Here is a 17,914-nt window from a genome sequence, read left to right on the forward strand (position 1 = left end):
ATCAGACCAACTCTGAGCATGATCATGTGAATTCTGACACAGTGGTGTTGTCTTTTTACTTTACCTCACATAGAATCTTGGTACTGTAATGTCCGAGGTTGATTTCTGGTTGGAATCGATAGCCGAGTAAATATCTTTAAACCCGGGAAAACAGGTGAGTCGTGATTGGTCGTATGTCACATAGCGCCAGGTGCCGACACCGAGCAAAATTTACAAGCGCCCTTTATGATGTAATTATGGTGGCAGGCATATGTTGCGCTTGTCATCATGGAAATAACTTTGACGGCGGTCGAAATGCACAGAGACCCGGCTAACGTTATCTTCGTAAGGTGCATCAACACGAATCTCATTGATTTCCGCTACGTTTATTTCACCTCGTTTCTTTTCTGAGTCGGCTTCATACGGCGTAGAACGAGGATCGTGTTACGACGATTATTCGTCACAATGCTCACCTTGCGTTTCAATCTGAAACGCTGACACGGTTTCACCGACTTCACGTACCGTCGACCGAATAGCTTCGCTTTCATCTCCGGCTTGATGCTCACCTTGAGAATTGTCACATGATCGAACCCGGAAAAACAGGTGAGTTGTGATTGGTCGTCACCTTAACCCGAAGGTGCTGTGATGTCATTTTCAGTGCACGTTCCTATTTAAAATGGCGGATCGGAAGACGAGATGGCAAAAATACGTGTTTACCGATGTGTTGACTTGAAGGTCGTGTAGTTGACTAGTCTTTTGAATTTATATAAATCACCGGATTATGGCTGTCTCTTGAAAGTAGCTCTGGATCTCCTCCCAGCCTTTACTGTAATGTTAGACAGTCGATGCGGGGGGTGGGATAGGAGTGCGGAATAGCTTCCTCACAGGCACGTTCTAGTCATAAATGGGCAGGTAAAAAATTCACTTCATTGTTTAATTTCACACTTGACGGGTGGGGAGGTACTCCAGAGACCGAAGAACTAAAGCTGTTAAAAGTCACTTTTTAGCCGCTATGTCTCCTCTAAGGTCATGTTTGCATTGACTCTGCTAAAACTATGTGGCCATAGACTAGATATGAATGCACGCTCTGAAAGGTCTGTGTAATGGTCTCAGGTCAACGCAAGGCTCCGCCTTTGCTTCCAATTTCGGCCAGAACGCATCTAGGAGTCGATGGCAATCTGTGGTCTTTGCCGCGTGTCCAAGTGCGACCTCTTTTCAAGCACAACTGGCCGACGCCGGCGTCTTTGTCCTTTATCGGGACCCTTTTGACTGGACCCTTTGTCCGGCCCCCGTGTCGACGCTCGGCGGCTGACTGTGCTAAACGTGTGCAGTGATTTGTGAAGAGCCTGCTGATGGTGGCGTGTTTGCTGAGCAGGCGAGGCAGGGGAGTAGCGGCCCATTCTCCACTCCCCCGCAGTGAATCTGCCTAATTAGGATTGATCACCAAATGCTGCAACAGTCAGCTCGCAGGTGTGACGAGCCTTTCGGGTTCAAGACGGTCATCGTCCTGGGGGCTGATGTTAAAACCAAGTGATGGACGAATGGGAAGGTGTTTACGTTTCTTTCAACCTGCTTATGACCTTTGAGATGAGATCCATTTCATTTCTTTCCAAATTCAGAAATCATTTTTATTAAACCTAAAGGCACCGATGTTTGCCGTAAAACTTCATATAAAAGTCTAATTAAACACCAATGACAAATGATCAGTGGTCATAAAGCTCAGACATCGTATTAACTGTTGCTCACAAGTCTAGCGTGAAATCAATCTGACAGACGCAAAACAGTCATCACAAGTGACAAGCCGATGGAACGTAGCCAGTCTTTTATTTCATTACCCTGATGTCATGATTTTTAGGCAGTCACTGGGCATCCCCAGTATGACAAGACCATTCCATAAGAGTCTTACGGTATGAGTCACGTAAATCCTTGCCGGTTCTTCCGCTTGGTCTTCGCCACGGTATTGTCGTGTGTGAATTTACACGCGACAAATGATCAACATTAGCACACAAGCTTGGCTGTGAACAGGAAATTGCACACAAGAGAGAAACTGACTTAAGTCTCAATCTTATTCCACTGTTCTCAATTAGGATCAAACTGTGCTGGTGCCTGGTTAACTGGATGCCGCCACTTGTCCTCCCCCACCTCGCCGTGCCTGTGGGTGACTGAGGCCAAGCTCGTGTGCTCCAGTCTGCGTCACGCTCGCTTCGCCGCCTGCTGACCTCACGAGGTTTATATAACTGGCAGGCAACGAACGATCGGCGCGGACGAGCTCGGGTGGTGGCGGAGGGGGGGGGTGCACGATTGGCCCTGAAAGGCGACACCCAGCGCCGGCTTAATGCGACACGACGTGCAGATTTTACACGCAGCTGCCGCGCGGCCCTGTGGAAACCTGCTGCTTCTGTGAACCCCGCCTCTCTTCCGCGCTTGCTAAATCTTCCCCTCCCTCGCCGTGTCAAGTTGTCTGCCTGTTTGCACTCGGCCCATCGGCTCCTCTGCTGGGAGGCCCGACAGATAAGAAAGGGCGGGCGCCTGCGGGGGGGAGGGGGATAAGCGAGGGTCAGCGGTAAACAGGATGTTAGGCGGTTGAAGCGGAAGAGGCGGGTCTATCAAGGGGAAAAAATGGGAGGGAGGAGTGAGGCTGAATTTGACAAGAGTATGCCGAGCATGTGGGAAGCCTCAGCTACCGTACCGTAGGTCTGAATTTCAACTTTTCACCTTTTGTCCGTCCTTTTGCCGTCGCGTGCATTCCGCGTGACGTAAAGGCCAGCGAGCGTTTATTTTGGGCTGAAGTCGAGGCAGCCACAAATATGGAGTGCCGCCGGCGCGTGCGGTTGGAATGCAAGCATTGTGACGCCAGGCAACTGAACTTTGTTTGACCTGCCATTTGGCAGAGAGAAAATACTTTCTCGCTCTGGGCATCCAAACATGAGGAAAAACCCTTGGACATAATGCAGTGTTATCTCAGGAAAAAGTGGCTACCGGCAGTGAATAGCTGCACCGTGCCCTCGTGTTTACAACAGAAACCTTTTTCCAATCAGGCACTATGTATGTCACACAAGGTCCACGGATCACGTGTTCCACAGTCTAGACTTACGGTGCACAGGTTCTTTTGTTTTTGAAGGAATGCAGACGTCAAATAAAATTGTACCTAAGATGTCTAACATCGGAATGATATTTTCAAGAAATATTTCTATGCAAAACACTTTCAGAGTATAAATATAAACCAAACGACTATCAGGACCTAATTTCTTCAAAAGCCATTTCATCACGAGTGTTACGCTTCCCTGATTTGCTGGTTGTTACCTTTTTTGTTGAGCTGCTCGGGGCAGGGACATTTTTCAAACAACTCGGATAAGTCGACTGGAGAAACAGGTTGACATAGAATCTTTGTTGTGAAGCTACGTTAGTGTCACATGCGTGACTAACGTAGAATTATCCACTCTGGCATTTCCTTTCTTTGAGTATACTCAACTGTGTTCTGTATTCAAACTCCCCATAAATGTTTGTTTGTTTGTTTAAGCACTGGTGACTTGATTGTTGCCAGTCTGGAAGTAGGGGCGGGTAAGACATATCTGGATTCCATTACGTGTTTTCTCTATCCCGCCACCAGCTTGTCGTTGTATTATTGTTAACGGCAAAGTGACTTTGGCGCAAACTATTACAAAATGTGACTATTCAGATAATGGAAGACTGTTTTGTCTTTGCTTCAATTACTTGTTTGGCTTACGTCCATCCACCTCTAAATGTGAAATATTAAATGTTACTATGATAAATGAACCGAGAGATCCATTGTGAGAGGCAGCTGACCAGCTAAATAGTTCTGTAATTTCTGTGTTGACCGCTGAGGAATTTAAAACAGCTGAAACGTTGTATTGTATTTATCACAACTGACTACCAGCATGTAAACACTGGCTATATCGATCAATATTCAATTTGATCAGATCTTGGAATATTGTCTTTTGACCGTAAAAGGGCCCATCAAAACTCTGATCCAGTTTTGTGATGACAACCAAAGGCAGAAAATGGCCAGGTTGGCGAGTTTCTTTGAAAGTTTGCAGGGTGTGCCAGGGAATAAACGTTACCGGCTCTACTGGACGCAAGTTTGAATATTGGCAGAGCTGTAGATACAAGTACGGAAGTATGTCCAAATTCCAATTCATCATTCGGCTTTAACATCTTTGACAGAATTGTCAAAATATGAAATTCCAGATAAATTGTTCTGGATGTGATTTTCTATACGTCGGCAGCGCTGAGTCTTGGATTTGCGAGCCTTCCTCTAATTTAATGATTATGATTAGAAGCATTTAATTGCCTCAAAGTGTTTCTCCCGCTTTAGTTAGGGGGCTTTACTGACCGTGAAACAGGCCTTCATTTAGAGTGATAAAGTTTAATAAACGATCCAGAATGGGTCCCACTGTTCTGTATAATTTGCACAGTTTATGGTCATCGCCAGTCTTGCTAGCAAATCCCCAAAATGACAGACCTTTAATCTTGTTGACTGAAGACCTCCCCATAGCTGACACTTTACGACGCAGGGACAGTTGCCCTAATTAGAGCCTCTACTTGATATTTAAATCAAGTCACGGCTGTTTGACAAAATAGTAAGTAGAACTGAATAGACGGTCGGATGTGTTCAACTTGACCATAACACTGAGCAGTTCCAACCTTTTCTATTGAAACTGAAAATTTCCCGAAGATCAAAGCTCACATTCGTTCTAAAATAATTTATGTATAGGCTGTAAAGTAGGCGTGAAAACCGGACTGGCCAAGCGGTATTGAAAATGGAAGAATGGGCGTATGTCAACTTCATCTTCCAGCCGCTCAAAATGGCTGGTGGGTAGTCGGGCATTATGTAGATTTGCCGCACAGAGAGGTTTATTGTGGTTGGGCCGAGCGGCATCTGCACAAACTGGCACTGTACAATTCCAGCTTTGGCGGGCGGCCATGGGGCTGGTGTTCCAACTGAGCCCGTTTCATGTGATTTTGCGGAGAGTATGCGCTGCGAGCGTGCACTCTTGCTGCTTCACTCGTGCCGTGATTCCATCTGGGCGGTCACGGCGCAGTAGGCCAGATAGCGCAGGGGGTCCGGTGCAGTGATAATGCACTGATGAGCTTTTCAGCATCTTCTCCAGAGGGGGCCTGGGGTAAGCCTCAGCTGCTATATTGCACCTTGCGACTTAGGGTAAAGGATCGTTAATGCGTGCGTTTGTGTTTAATTAGCCGAGGAAGGCATGCAGGGCATCTTGTTGACTTGAATTTATATTCGGATTTTCAAGCGTAAACATCTCGAGAAACTTTTCCTCTACAGCATGACGAGACCTGCTCGAAGTCAGTCGCCAAGGTCATTACTCGAAATAGACAGGCTTGTAATGATATCAAATCTAAGATGCTTGAGGCGGCAACAGTCGTGAAATTTGTAATTCTACACCAATCATTGAGTGGAAATTGAATGTGAGAACTCTTTCCAGAAGTTAACTCTAAAAACCTGAAGCAAATTTTATTTTGTTACAGCTGTAGACCACCACACAGGAGCTATGATACGGTTTCATACCTACCTGGCTTTTTTGGAAATGGACCTTGAGCACAAATTGCCCAACCATGCCGTAGTCACTCATTTTCAGCCCCTTTTCTTTTTTTAAATGGAGAGAGAAGAAGGCGAGGGACGAAGTGTCAAGAGATTATCACCTGTAGCTGTGTAGCCACCCACTCGCCCGTTCTTCCTCTGAGAGTGCACAGACCCCTCCCCTTCCTGTGCCGCTTCCCCCGTCCCTCCTCTCCCTTCATCTGCGTTTCAAGTTAGCCGCTCCCCCTCGAGTACAAAGCACCCGGGCCTGTTTGCAGAGTAACCCTTGACTCGCCGCACAGCCTGGAGCCCATGTGACTGCTGAAGCACCATTGTTGACATTTGCAACGCACGTTGGTAATGGCGGCTGTCTTTGTTGTATGTCCATCAATAAGCTTGTTTGCAAATTTTTTTTGTATGGCTTTACTTTGAACAGGGACCTATTTATTTTGTTAGCTATCCTGCGCTATTTGCTGAAAAACCTGCCTATTTGCTGTTTCTGTGCTCTTTTTGATATGTCCTAAGACGCCACAAGATGGCAGCAAAGTTATCTTAGAACTCAGATGTTTATGATCTTGTCCGGTACTTTGGACTTGGACTCTGATGCTTTCTGTCTCTTTCCCAGAACGATAGTGGGTACTCGTTGCACTCTCAATGCGTGTTATCAAATGATGCATTTGTGCCACCCCAGTTTCAAAGTCCAAACTCCAAAGCGCAGCCTGGCAGGTGAATCGGATTGCTGCTCTCGTTGTCTTTCTGTCGTCTGGATTATTGTCTGTCCGTGGAATGTCGGCTTCCTGTTTGAAAGTGTACACGTGTTTTGCAGTGACTGGCCCTTGGAGTGTAAAATAAGACAATGTTCAAGTTAGTCAACTTTTATTTATTTTTCCAACATTCATCAAATGCCAACACATTATTCAAACTCGGCCGCTGCTCTGGGTAATATTTGAATGTGTTTGGTTCCTGTTTACCAATCCCCTTTACCTTTCATGTGATTTACATTAATGTGGAATATTTAGTTCTTCATGGAGATTTGAATCCTCACTATCTGTTGCTAACCTAGGCCAGGTCTCTCTCAACTAACTGTACCTGGCTCTGGGCCCGCCATGTGTCTTTCCTGGTGCCATGTGCCAGCTGTTGCACATGTCCGCCTGCGTTGAAGGGGTTGGGGGGGGGGGGGGGGTTGTGGTGGAAAGGCCAGCAGTGCCTTCAGACCGCCGAAAGAGCTTGTGCCTCTCTTGGATTGGTAGCCGGAGAGTCCCAGGATTTTTTTTCTAAAATTACATTTTCTAACATTAAATAAATCATCACATCGATGACTGTAACCTACAAAAAAAAAAAGGGACAAAAGGGTTATCCAGTACTCTGAGGGTTAATTTGTGAAAGTTAATATAATAACTGCTAGCACCATCTGCTGGCCTACTTCCTTTACAAAGAGAGAGAGCGAGAGAGAGAGCAAGAGAGAGAGGGGGGGGAGCAACCGAGAGAGAGAGAGAGAAAAAAACGAGACTGGGTTTTAACGACATCTCTAATATTCATGCTGATGCATTTTGCTGCTTTGTGCTTTCATTTTCCTGCCGGAGATCGCCGCGTTCACGCCGCACTTGACTGGGAAACCGACCAAAAAAGAACCCAAGCCTTTTTGAAAGGAGTTTACTTACCTTATCCCGGGACAACGAGGAAAAGAAGGGAAGGAGAAATCAATGACCCGGCGGTAGGGGAACTGAGAGAGCGAAGGGGCAGCCGGTGCTTCTTGGACTGCCACGCACCTCCTCTGCCTCTGCTCCCTCATCACCCCGTGAAGAGACAAACGTGGGTGAGGGAGGGAGTAAAGAGGGAGAGAGAGAGAGACAGAGAGAGAGAGTGGGGGTGAGAGAGCTCCCATGCACTCCTCTTGAGCCCTGCCCGCTGGGGGAGGAGGAGGAGGAGACAAGCCACTCCGGCGTTCACGCACCGCCTGAGGAAGAAGACGAGTGGACCGCCGCCGCCGGAGGAGGAGGTGGTGGAGGAGGGGAGGCAAAGCAGTGGGGAGGGGGAAGGGGAAGGGGGGGGTACACACTCACCACTCCAGGAAGGAGGCTGTGGAAAAGTGTATTTATTCCGGAGAAGGAGCGTCGGCGAGAAAACCCGGCGAAAGGGCAACCAGGCTTTTGTTAGCCGGTCACACAGAGAAGGAGAGTGAGAGAGAGAGAGCGAGAGGGAGGGAGTTTGTAGGGGGAGGAAAGAGGAAGAAAAAAATGTCTACAGTGAAGAGGCCAAGAGGAAGGGTAAGTGAGCTCTGGGAGGGAGGGGTTGGTGCGAGGGGAGGGGAGGAGCCGGCAGGAACTGAACAACCTACTCGACTCATGCTGCACTGCCGCCATCTTGAACTCATTGCTGCTTTTTTCCCCCCTCTTCCCCTTCCTCACCCTCCCTTCCCTCTCCCTGCCATACTCACATGCTTTGCTTATATAGAGCCGACGATGATACATTTTTCTCTACCGCGCCCTGCCCCCTTCGCCGCTCTCCTAAACGCCTTTCTCGTTTAATTCACGTGTTTGTTTGGGCTCGTCACTCACTCGCTCTCAAATCAGAGCGTGGCTCTCTACCTGTTTACGTTTCCATGAGGTAATATTCGTCCAAAGCGCAGTACCTGAATCTCGTATTGTCAGTTATTTATGGCCGTGTGTTACAAAGCAGCAACGTTCTGCCTTTACACACAATCTAGCTTGTTTTTATATCTCACTCCTCCCCTTGCTGCGTGTGCTCTCATGTTCCTCCACTCCTAGTCATTACTTTCAACCCTTCCCCCATTTATCCATTCAATGAGAACATTCCAGCGTGATCCGGTAAAATTTCGACCTAATGGTCTCGGCGGCGTGGCGCACGTGACTGCTCATAATGCGGCCTTTGTGTGCCCTTGTTTTTGTTGGCTTGCCTCCAATGCACGTCGGTACACATGTTGCTGGTAAACTTGTAGCAGGGGGGTAGTTTTCACAACAACCTAGTTAAACAGGACGTTTCACGTACGGACCTGGGAAAAATGACGGGTTACGGGGGAGTGTTCCTAAACCAAATAAGTTAGAATCGCAGTGTTTTGAAAGGAAAACAATTCTGGGCCTTAAACATAAAGTGCCTTCTTCTGCCGGCTTCTTTTGACGATCTGTTATCGTCTGCATGTGTAAGGAAAAACCTGTCTTTACGATTCAGGTAATAAAATGATTGCAAAGTTAACATAACAGGTTTTTCCAAAATGCTGACATTTCTTGGAATCAACTTGAGTACTATCTGCTACTCGGACAAGCCCTTCTCTGTTTGGTTGACAAGTTTCCGTTAAAAATACCCACTAAATTCTGAGTTTGGGTTCCCCGAGTCTCCGAAATGGCCATAAACTTTCAGATGACGTCTTTAGCCCAATGGAACATTCTTCTTGAGAAAAGTAGTATAGGCGTTGGAATAGATCATGCACCACCTTATTCATAACTTTTTTTGTTGTTGATTATTTGTTCTAGACTATTTTAGAGACCCTTGAATTGCCCATTCCATGTGTTTTGAAAAAAATACACAAAGGCGGTCAGTAGGGTAGTTTATATGCCTCATGACCACATCGTACAGATTCAAATCCCCTTCGGCATATCTCTAAGTGGTGTCTGCATGTTCTTCCTGTGGTAATGTGGCTTCTTCCAACATTCCAAAAACACGCATGTGATGTTCATTTCACTCTGCCCATCTCTGTGAATGTGAGTGTTAATGATTGTTGTGTCATTGGCCGCAGATCTCGCCCAGATTTAGCAACGATAGGATGTGGTTTCTTGGTGGTTACTGCAATGAGGATATACGGTAAAAAAAAAAAAAAATTGGATGGACATCCCCTAAATTTGTTTTTAGTTTGCAATGTGGATGGGAATAACAACAAAGAACTCAGACTTGTCGGTTTTCGGTGTAGGTTGGCATTTATCCATTTGTGGGTCTCTGGGAGTCAAAGCCCACGTCACGAGGCCTCACTGCAGTCACGCTATCATTTACATATGATCATGTATCAGCCCTGCCTGGATTATTTACGACCTCGAGGCTCGAAGCTACACCGAGACGGTGTTTACCTTTATTCCCGGTGTGACTTCATTTCAGCGGACTTTACACATGGCACACATTTTCAAGGTTACTTTCTGCCTGCTCTAGATTCATTGAGAAAATGTTGGCTTTTTTTAAGCCGAAGGTCTTCTAGGGACCATTTGAACAAAGAATTTCTAAATTTTTTAGGTGTTTGTTTATTTGATTGAATGATGGACTATAATTGTTCAATTCAAGATAATGACTTTGATAACATCCCTTCTCGCAAATTACACTTTTTCTTTTACTGCTAAAATGGCCAAAGTAGAATGATTACTTACAACCGTCAAATATTTGCTGGTACTTGGTATTCAAAAATCCGCTTTTGGTTAAAACCCTGGAAGCTAGGACCCGTTTAGGCAGGTCTCCCTCCAGAAATGACACGTTCCACTATATTCTTAAATCCATTCAGATGTGCCAGTACCCAAAAATCTCCCAAATTGTATTCTTCCAAAATGAAGTCAGCAACTTTGGCTAATTTCTTCTTCTTTATTTTTCCATAGCCTCGAAAGAACACCAATGGTCCCGCGAGCCACGTCCGGGCGCTCAGTCCTGTGATGAAGAGCAGCTCGTCGTCGTCCTCCTCTTCATCATCCTCGTCGTCGTCATCTTCATCGTCGTCCTCGTCCTCGTCTAGCTCTCCCTCGGAGAAGAGGACGCCGCGGCGGACGCACCTCCAGACGGAAGTTGTGCCCTTGGACAAGCAGGAAAAGGCCAATCGGATCATATCGGAGGCCATAGCTAAAGCCCGCCAGCGCGGCGAGAAGAACATCCCGAGGATCATGAGCCCGGAGAGCTTCCCCAGCTCATCGTCCCAGCACAAAAGCCACCAGGAGCATAAAGGAAACGGCAAAACGCGGTCCAAATTTAAAGCCTCCAGGAAGGCCTCCATCGTCCCTTCCTCCGCATCCAAACAGAAGCCCAAGATAGGGTACGTGCTTCTCTTCTTTTACTCCTTTGACCATCCATAACATCAACATAGAGTTACGTCACTAATTGCTCTGGTTTCTGAATGAAAATGTTAGAAATCTACGTGTGAAAAATGTACACAATGTACTCTGCATGTCAACAGTGTCCCCCTGCCATCTTGGCGGTCGCATTTACACGTCAACTCTGCTACGCTTCTTTTCCACTGGATTATCGTTGAGACAATATCAAATGCCTCTCTGCTTGATTTATATAGTGTGCGGTGTGACAGTTTTAGCCTGTAATGAGTGTGAAAGGCACCGTATAGAACAGAACAAGCTTATATCTGGATTTTTACGAGACTGTATACGAAGCTACCCTATAATCATGATATCTGCTGCATATGGAGATTTACATATGAGTTTACGGTTGCTCAAAGTTCAGACTTTTACAGCGTGCCGTGACAATAAACCAGGCACGAGCCGTCGGGAAAGGGCACAGGTGCAGACAAAAGCCGCATTCACAAGTGACGCTGGATTGTCGTGTATACAAGCGAGTGAAATTTGCCTTCCCCATCTCCCTGCTGTACTGTTTGAGTGGGGCTAAATAGTTCCAGGCCGCACCCCCGCGCGTTTCCATTGGCAGCGCAGATGTGAAGTCTGAACTGCTCATGAATGAATGAATGAGTGAATGTGGTAGTGTTGTAGAATTGTCTCCTTGCGAGCGCATTTATGTCGCCCGTGTTCATTAGTCGAAGCGGGAATGCGTCGCCAGCGAGACTGTCCCTTTTATCTCGGCCGCTCGCGCGCTAATTTGGCGGCACCCGCTTAAGCCACCTTTTCCTCAAAATTTTCAACGAAAGCACCGTTTGATCATTTATCTTAAAAGGCGAAATATTGCTCGATGAGATAGCTTAAGCGCTTTTCCTCCACAAGCACCCCTGCGCCGGAGTCGACCAACGGACCGTTTAATCAAATGCATTCCCAATTGGTCTAATTTCTGTCTTTCAAAAGGTAGCACCGATAAGCGTCCTTGTTGCGGGGTAATGAGCTGCATAACCCATTTTTTAGTCAGCGTAACCATGCATGGCCTACATTAGGAAAGAGCACACAGCCTGCGAATGAAGCTTTCTGTTCCAGGGCCGCCTTGTGTAAGAGTCATTATGACATCATGGGATTGTACCCCCTTTTTTTCTCGTTGTTTTAAAACGTATAGAAAATGAAACCCTTATGTTGTGGTGAATTAAGCCATAGTAATGCTCTCGTCGTAGCCTTCGCGACTTGTGAGTGCCTCTCGCTGTGAGCTGATGGCGAGTTCAGATGTACGAGCTAGTGGTGGGTGGGTGTGAAATGTTGCGTTGAAGGCGCATAGACTCAGCGTTGGCGATTCGTCACAGGCGCAAATGACTTAAATTGCTTATCGTGTCACCGCTTGAAAACAGCGCAACACACAGCAAGCTACATTTCGTTGTTGTTTTAAATTATGGAGTTAATCCCGTTTGAGTGGTTCTGTTACGTTCAGTTTACCACAGTTGAGAAACGAAAAGTATTGAATGGAAGGTCATTGTAGTCACATTTGTAAAAAAACTATTTTTGGTCACAGGGAATTCATGTTGGGATTAGAAACAGTGAGGCAGATCATTTGTAGCGAGCGTAACATATCTAGCATGAGTGCCACGGGACAAGCACATTTTGAAATGTTCTCTGGAAAAGGTCAAGGTCTTGTTGTCGTTGCGTCACCGCTGACGTCCCGAAGCTATGATTGGAACAGCGGACAATCTCCAGCTAGCCGCTGCTGCCGCCGCTCAATGTGCTATCGCTAATGAAGACAGCCTGCAAAGGATGATGACAAGTAGCCCTGGAGGAGAGTCATTGGTACACACCATCCAGGCTCTCCCCATCAAATATTAAAGCATTTCAGCAGAGGGTGTGCTCTAGCCGCTCCTCCACTCTCGATTCTCCGGAAGCTCCCATGCGCTCACTCTTTATAATATTCCAAAAATGAGAATAGAGTTTCATATTTACTTGTCGCCGCAATCCTAAGAGTCCATGTAGATGGCACGCTACAATTGTTTTGTTTACAAACATCAGTTTTGTTTCAACATTACCAAGACATACTGATGTCGGCAGTTCTTGCAGCTCTTCGCAAAAGACGTTTGAGAAACTTAGCTGAAAATTTGTGACAGCTAGACAGACTACTACAACCAAGCACATTTTAGATTTGTGTGCCACCGACTAAAATAAGTGACGAATAATCCCTCGCGACCCCCTTAATGATGTGAAAATTGCTTTCTACAAAGATTCATTATTTGGATTAAATTAATCGTCCAGCTCTAGTAGCAGGTTTCCCTGTTTTTAGTTCTCGTTCTAAATGAGTTGCCTTTTACCGACAAGGTAATTCTATTGAGCTTTTTGTTTCCTTTCATTACAAAATGTGAACAGAACTGATCTTAAAACCACAGGGCGTACGTACTCAAGTGTGATTTTAAGTTAACATTCCATTAAAAAAGAAGACAACAAAAAAAACACTCTCACCTATAATCTCCTATTGAAGATATTTATTTATTTTTTGTCGACTGAAAGGAAGTAAATTCTCTTGGTTTCTAATGCTTGTGACTTCTTGTTTGAGTTTAACAAAAAGCAATTCAGAGTCGTTCCTGTCTGTCAGTATTTACCTCTGACATGCATCCATTAGTCAAGCAAAGCTTGCAGTTTTTTTATTGGAGGCTTGAGCGATTTCAGATTTCCGCAGGCTGGAACTTGATTTTCCATGCGTGCTACCTGCTGTAAAATAACTGCAGATAATTATCAGATGAGAGCATTGCGCCCCCGCCCCCTCCCTTTTTTATTTTTCTTTCTTGATTATAAATATGCTTCTTCCATCATGCTCGGAGCTGTTGAATTGTTTCCTGTGTGCCGGCCTGTTTCCTAAATATGCTGATGCTTCAAACAGCTCAGAGTCGTAGGGAAAAAATAAATACAACACAAAATGGTGCATGTGAGAGCATTTACGTGAAAGAAAATGGAGGTTTTCCGTCGCATACTATAGCACAGTATTGCTGCCATACAATTCTATCTTTGCTCTGGTAAATCCGATATTTTTTTTGTTAATGATGTTATTTCTCTATATTAATCTTTTGCAGGGTGTGCTGTGTGTGTTGTATTGTTGCAACATGCATGTTTCATGCAACAAAAATCCAAGTTTGGTCACCTTTTACTTTCTGTCCCCCCAAAAATGTTGTGTTCTTAATGAATATAGAAAATACTGATGGAACTTGGAGACTGGTCTTGGATCACATGACATTTGAGAAACGTTTCTATTGGCCGGTTGTAAAAGTAAAGATGGTTGCCATCATCTTTTGTGCGTCATGAAACTGGAGCTTGTCACATAAACATATTTCTGCACTTCTCTCCCTGCCAAATGAACAGCAGTCCTGCTTGAAATGTCATTTTTATTTTATTTCATGCTAAATATACACTCTAAAGGATCTCGTCACTTTGATGCAGCCATCATTTTATTTATTTATTCATTAGAGAGAAAAGTGCGGCTCCGTACTTTTCGAGACATTTGTCTAGTTTTTAGGATGAACGCAGCTTGGTGAGCTTACTAAAACAAATACTCTCCACACACTCCTTTGAGTAATGTAGTTGTTTGTGTTTCAGCGAGGAGGACGAGGGACCTTTAAAGGAAGTAAATGAGCTGCTAAAAGAATGTGCAAACTAAAGAATCAATCTACCGTGTCAAAATGGACCGGAGTGAGAATACAGGTTGCCAGGAAGAAAGGGCACGAGGAGAGTTGTAAACTAAAATGTTGTCAGAAGAGTCGCACAGTTGAGATATGGGTAAGAGGAACGCGGAAACTGAGAGAGGAGCTTAATTGATGCAGAAATTTGAAAATTAAATCATCAAGAAAAAACAATTTACTTAGCATCACTTCCATGTGTCTCTTCAGTCTTCTGAGGAGTCTAATTCTCTACAACCTTTGTGGGTGTCACAGGCCAGTAGACTTTGCGTCACCCTGACTTGGCACATTTCTCAACGCTCGGTGTCAAGGGCCCACAAACAAGCACGCGCTGGCTGGTCAGTGTTACCTTTTGCACAGGAAGTGATGTCACCGGCGGGGCTGTAAAACCCCGGCTATCAAGGGCACGTTGCTTGGCAACCATAATGTGTCATTGTCAGAGGGTTTGTGAAACGTTATATCATGAGCATGGGAAGGGGAGGGGCCGACGGAAAGAGGAGGCAGCTCTTTATAGCACTGCACCGTGGCAGGACTAGTTTTTTTTTTTTTTCTTTGCCATAACCAGACAATCCAGTGACAATATTCTAGAGCCACCATATTGGAAGTGATTCCCGCAACCTTGGCTTCCAAAAGGGACACAGCAAAACGTGATAACAAATTAGCCATGTCAACACCCCCATCCATGCAAACAGAAGCACATCAAACAACAAAAAGAACAGGCAGGTTCACATTTCCTCCTCTGTTGGGCTTTTGTTCGAGTTGACGTGTGGCAACACAGTGCAATTAACCCACACCATCCACCCCCACCATGCACACATGCGCAATAGAGGGGCTGAAATATTCGCCATTGTCTCTGCCTTTTTTTTATATAAGGTACTTTCCAGCCTTTTTTTATGTCAAGGTACCATTGTAAAAAAAAAAGAATCGGGATATGGCACACCGCTAAGCAGAATCGTCACAAGAAATCTATTGACAGAAATAATGATGATCTTGTTTTGACAAAGCTATTTGGTTTTTCTATTTGGTTGTATGAGTTGCAATATGTGGAAACAGGTGAATTTGACTTTTGGGGAAATACGGCACTTTATTGCACCTTTGACACTGCCTGCTGAAGAACCTCATTTTTTCCCACTTTTCTTTGCCAATAACCTGTTATTTGTCTCCCTTGAGCGGTTGCGCGAAGGCTGTTACATTTTCCCGAAAAAGGAAAAAGCGGTACTTAACTGAAGTGTGTTTATTTTGACAAATACAAAACTTGTGGAGGATCTAATAGTGAAAACAGTCTTTTAAATCTTGAGAGCTAGAGAATAGCTTACCACTTAACAGATATAGCAATGAAGACATGGAAGGTCTTTTTTCTCATTACGGTTGTTGTTTTTCTTCCCTTAGGAAAATTGTCATCAAGATTGGAAAGAAGAAGAAGCGAAAGCCCGAGTCTTCTGAAGAGGAGTCGGATGATGACCCTCCGCCTCGACACACTTCCAGAGACTCGGTAAGAACTGAGATTACGATGGAAACCATTGCAGATGGGGCTATTTTTTGTATTAGTTTCCGTACACTTGATCCCTCCTTCTGTGGCTTCGAGTGGGGTTATAGACTGAAAACAAACTTTTGTCTGGTTGTTTTTTTATATTTTGGATTCTAGCTATGCAAAAAAACAGAAATGTGGAAACCGTGCAAGCGTTTCTGTCTTGGTCTTAGAGATCTGGAAAAACAGGACAACGTGACGGTTTCAAAATGCCCTGTTGCCGTCGTCGTTAGCCACTTTTTTTTAATCCTATTGTATTTAGTTCCCTTTTCAGTTAATGTTACAAGAGTAGTTCCACATAAAGAACACAAGTGACGGAATTAATTTTCCATTAATGTCAGGGAATGATGCAGAAACTATGCTAATTGCTAAGCTAAACTGTTTGTAAAGCACTTTGCTTATGGTGAAATTATTGTATTGTATGTATTTCACATAAAACGGGGTTCAAACAAACCAGTTTGTTTAACATCTTAATCATTGATTTACGTCACATACATTTTCTTTTAATGCTATCAATGAAGTCAAAGCAAGGACAACAGCACTTTCTCACTGAATGGAATTAAGAATGTGCTGAGAGTGGGATTTAGATGTTCAGCTTTTTTAATTTAGTTTTATTAATTAACCAAAGCAACCAACATGCAGTCTTTCAATGCAATCCCCCCCAACTTTTGCTACTTAACGAATGAAAAGAAATCAGACTCATCTGTTGAATTTCGCAACATGATATGGTGTCATCTTCCTTTCATGACTTCCTCCTTATCTAAAGATTTTCTACACATTGCACGCAATGTACCCAATCCAAATAAATAAATAAAAACATGTTTTAGGTCAATATTGTCGACATTATTGTTGAGTACTCATTTGCATTTCCATCGTTGTGAATGGACGACATTCTGCTCGACTCGGTCATTTTGTCACAGTCCGTGATGCGATTAACTTCTGGTCAGTTTAGTTGGAGATGTGAGGGGTTAATGTTTCCACGGAGGAATTTTATTGTTTCACCAACCTAATTAACTTTGTCTCGGTGGCATTTCTTTTTAATTAACAACATATTATGAGCAGGGTCTTGCAACTTGCGTGTTGATGCGGCAAGCCGTCACCCACGCGTATTTTATTTATAAATATCACACCCAGGAAGGTTCTCAGGTACCTTTTTTTGGTCACATTTATTGTTTATTCATAGTAACTTTGGGATAATGAGAAGCTAAGTTGTCACATGGTAAGAAAATATCAATATTGTTGTTCATTATATTGTTTATTATATACAGTGAAACCTCTGAAGTGCATCCAGGGACGCTGAGCCAAATAAAAAAAGGAATAAAAAGCTGTTCCAGGATCGAACTGTCTCCATTTTAAATTGAAGGCGAAATTCATAAATACAATTTAACATCAAACAATTGTTAGACAAAACAAGTTAAACAACAGTATTGTAAATGCTAACAATTGATGTGCTAACAAATAGCAAGATCGATCGATAACGGTTATACATCTTTTTTTTTGTTCCTTTTTTCTTTTAAGAAGAGACGCTCCAATCGTCAGGTGAAGAGGAAGAAATATGCCGAGGAGCTGGAGGCCAGACTGTCAGACGAGGACGGCAAAGTGATCGTCAAAGCCAAGAAGGCCAACGTGGTGGCCTCCAAGCAGCCTGCAGTGCAGCTCTTTGTGGTGAGCGCCTGTGACGTCTATCACCAAAACAATTATACTTTTTCACATTCCGAACTGTCATACAAGTATAAAGATTAACTACCTATGAGACCAAAGTAAACTCAACTACTCCCTAGTTGATGTCAATTGCTAGAGGCAAGTAAACTTTGCGTGTGGTGCTTTTTAACATTTTAACCGTCACACGGGCGTAACATTTGGATAAGTACCAAAAATAAGTCAAACAATGCACTCTTTGACATGACGTGACGGGAGCACATTGATGATGGCAATCAACCTAAGGCACCCCATTTTAACACTCGTAAACAATCCGTTGATCTCCGTAGATAAAGCTAGCGTAAAGACAACTGACATTCAAAGGGAGGAGTGAGCAAGTCAACTTAATAGTGAAACTAACTATTTGGGGACTTTCTGCTTTTATTAGGAGCTCAATTCCATGGCACAA

At 44.4% G+C, this 17,914-nt stretch overlaps 1 protein-coding gene and 1 long non-coding RNA gene across 9 annotated transcripts in view; one reads left to right on the forward strand and one right to left on the reverse strand.

Annotated features, from left to right (window-relative positions):
* The window catches only part of chd9 (chromodomain helicase DNA binding protein 9), a 42,884-nt gene that overhangs the window by 5,746 nt on the left and 19,224 nt on the right, over window positions 1–17,914 (forward strand). For 4 of the 8 annotated variants that reach the window (XM_049719117.1, XM_049719118.1, XM_049719120.1 and 1 more), the window contains exons 3-5: window positions 10,135–10,562; window positions 15,669–15,771; window positions 17,326–17,472. In XM_049719117.1, coding sequence (XP_049575074.1) covers window positions 10,135–10,562; window positions 15,669–15,771; window positions 17,326–17,472 — 678 coding nt within the window. Of the gene's footprint in view, window positions 1–2,517; window positions 2,674–7,664; window positions 7,810–10,134; window positions 10,563–15,668; window positions 15,772–17,325; window positions 17,473–17,914 lie in introns of those variants that run through there. The other 4 variants (XM_049719124.1, XM_049719125.2, XM_049719123.1 and 1 more) reach the window with 4 other exon arrangements.
* Window positions 6,402–7,350, reverse strand: LOC125967783 (uncharacterized). Its single transcript, XR_007480887.1, has 2 exons — window positions 7,204–7,350; window positions 6,402–6,868 (listed from the first exon to the last, which is right to left on the reverse strand). It is a non-coding gene; the product is annotated as an uncharacterized lncRNA (long non-coding RNA).

This window comes from Syngnathus scovelli, chromosome 4 (genome assembly GCF_024217435.2).
Source record: "Syngnathus scovelli strain Florida chromosome 4, RoL_Ssco_1.2, whole genome shotgun sequence".
NCBI lineage: Eukaryota > Metazoa > Chordata > Actinopteri > Syngnathiformes > Syngnathidae > Syngnathus > Syngnathus scovelli.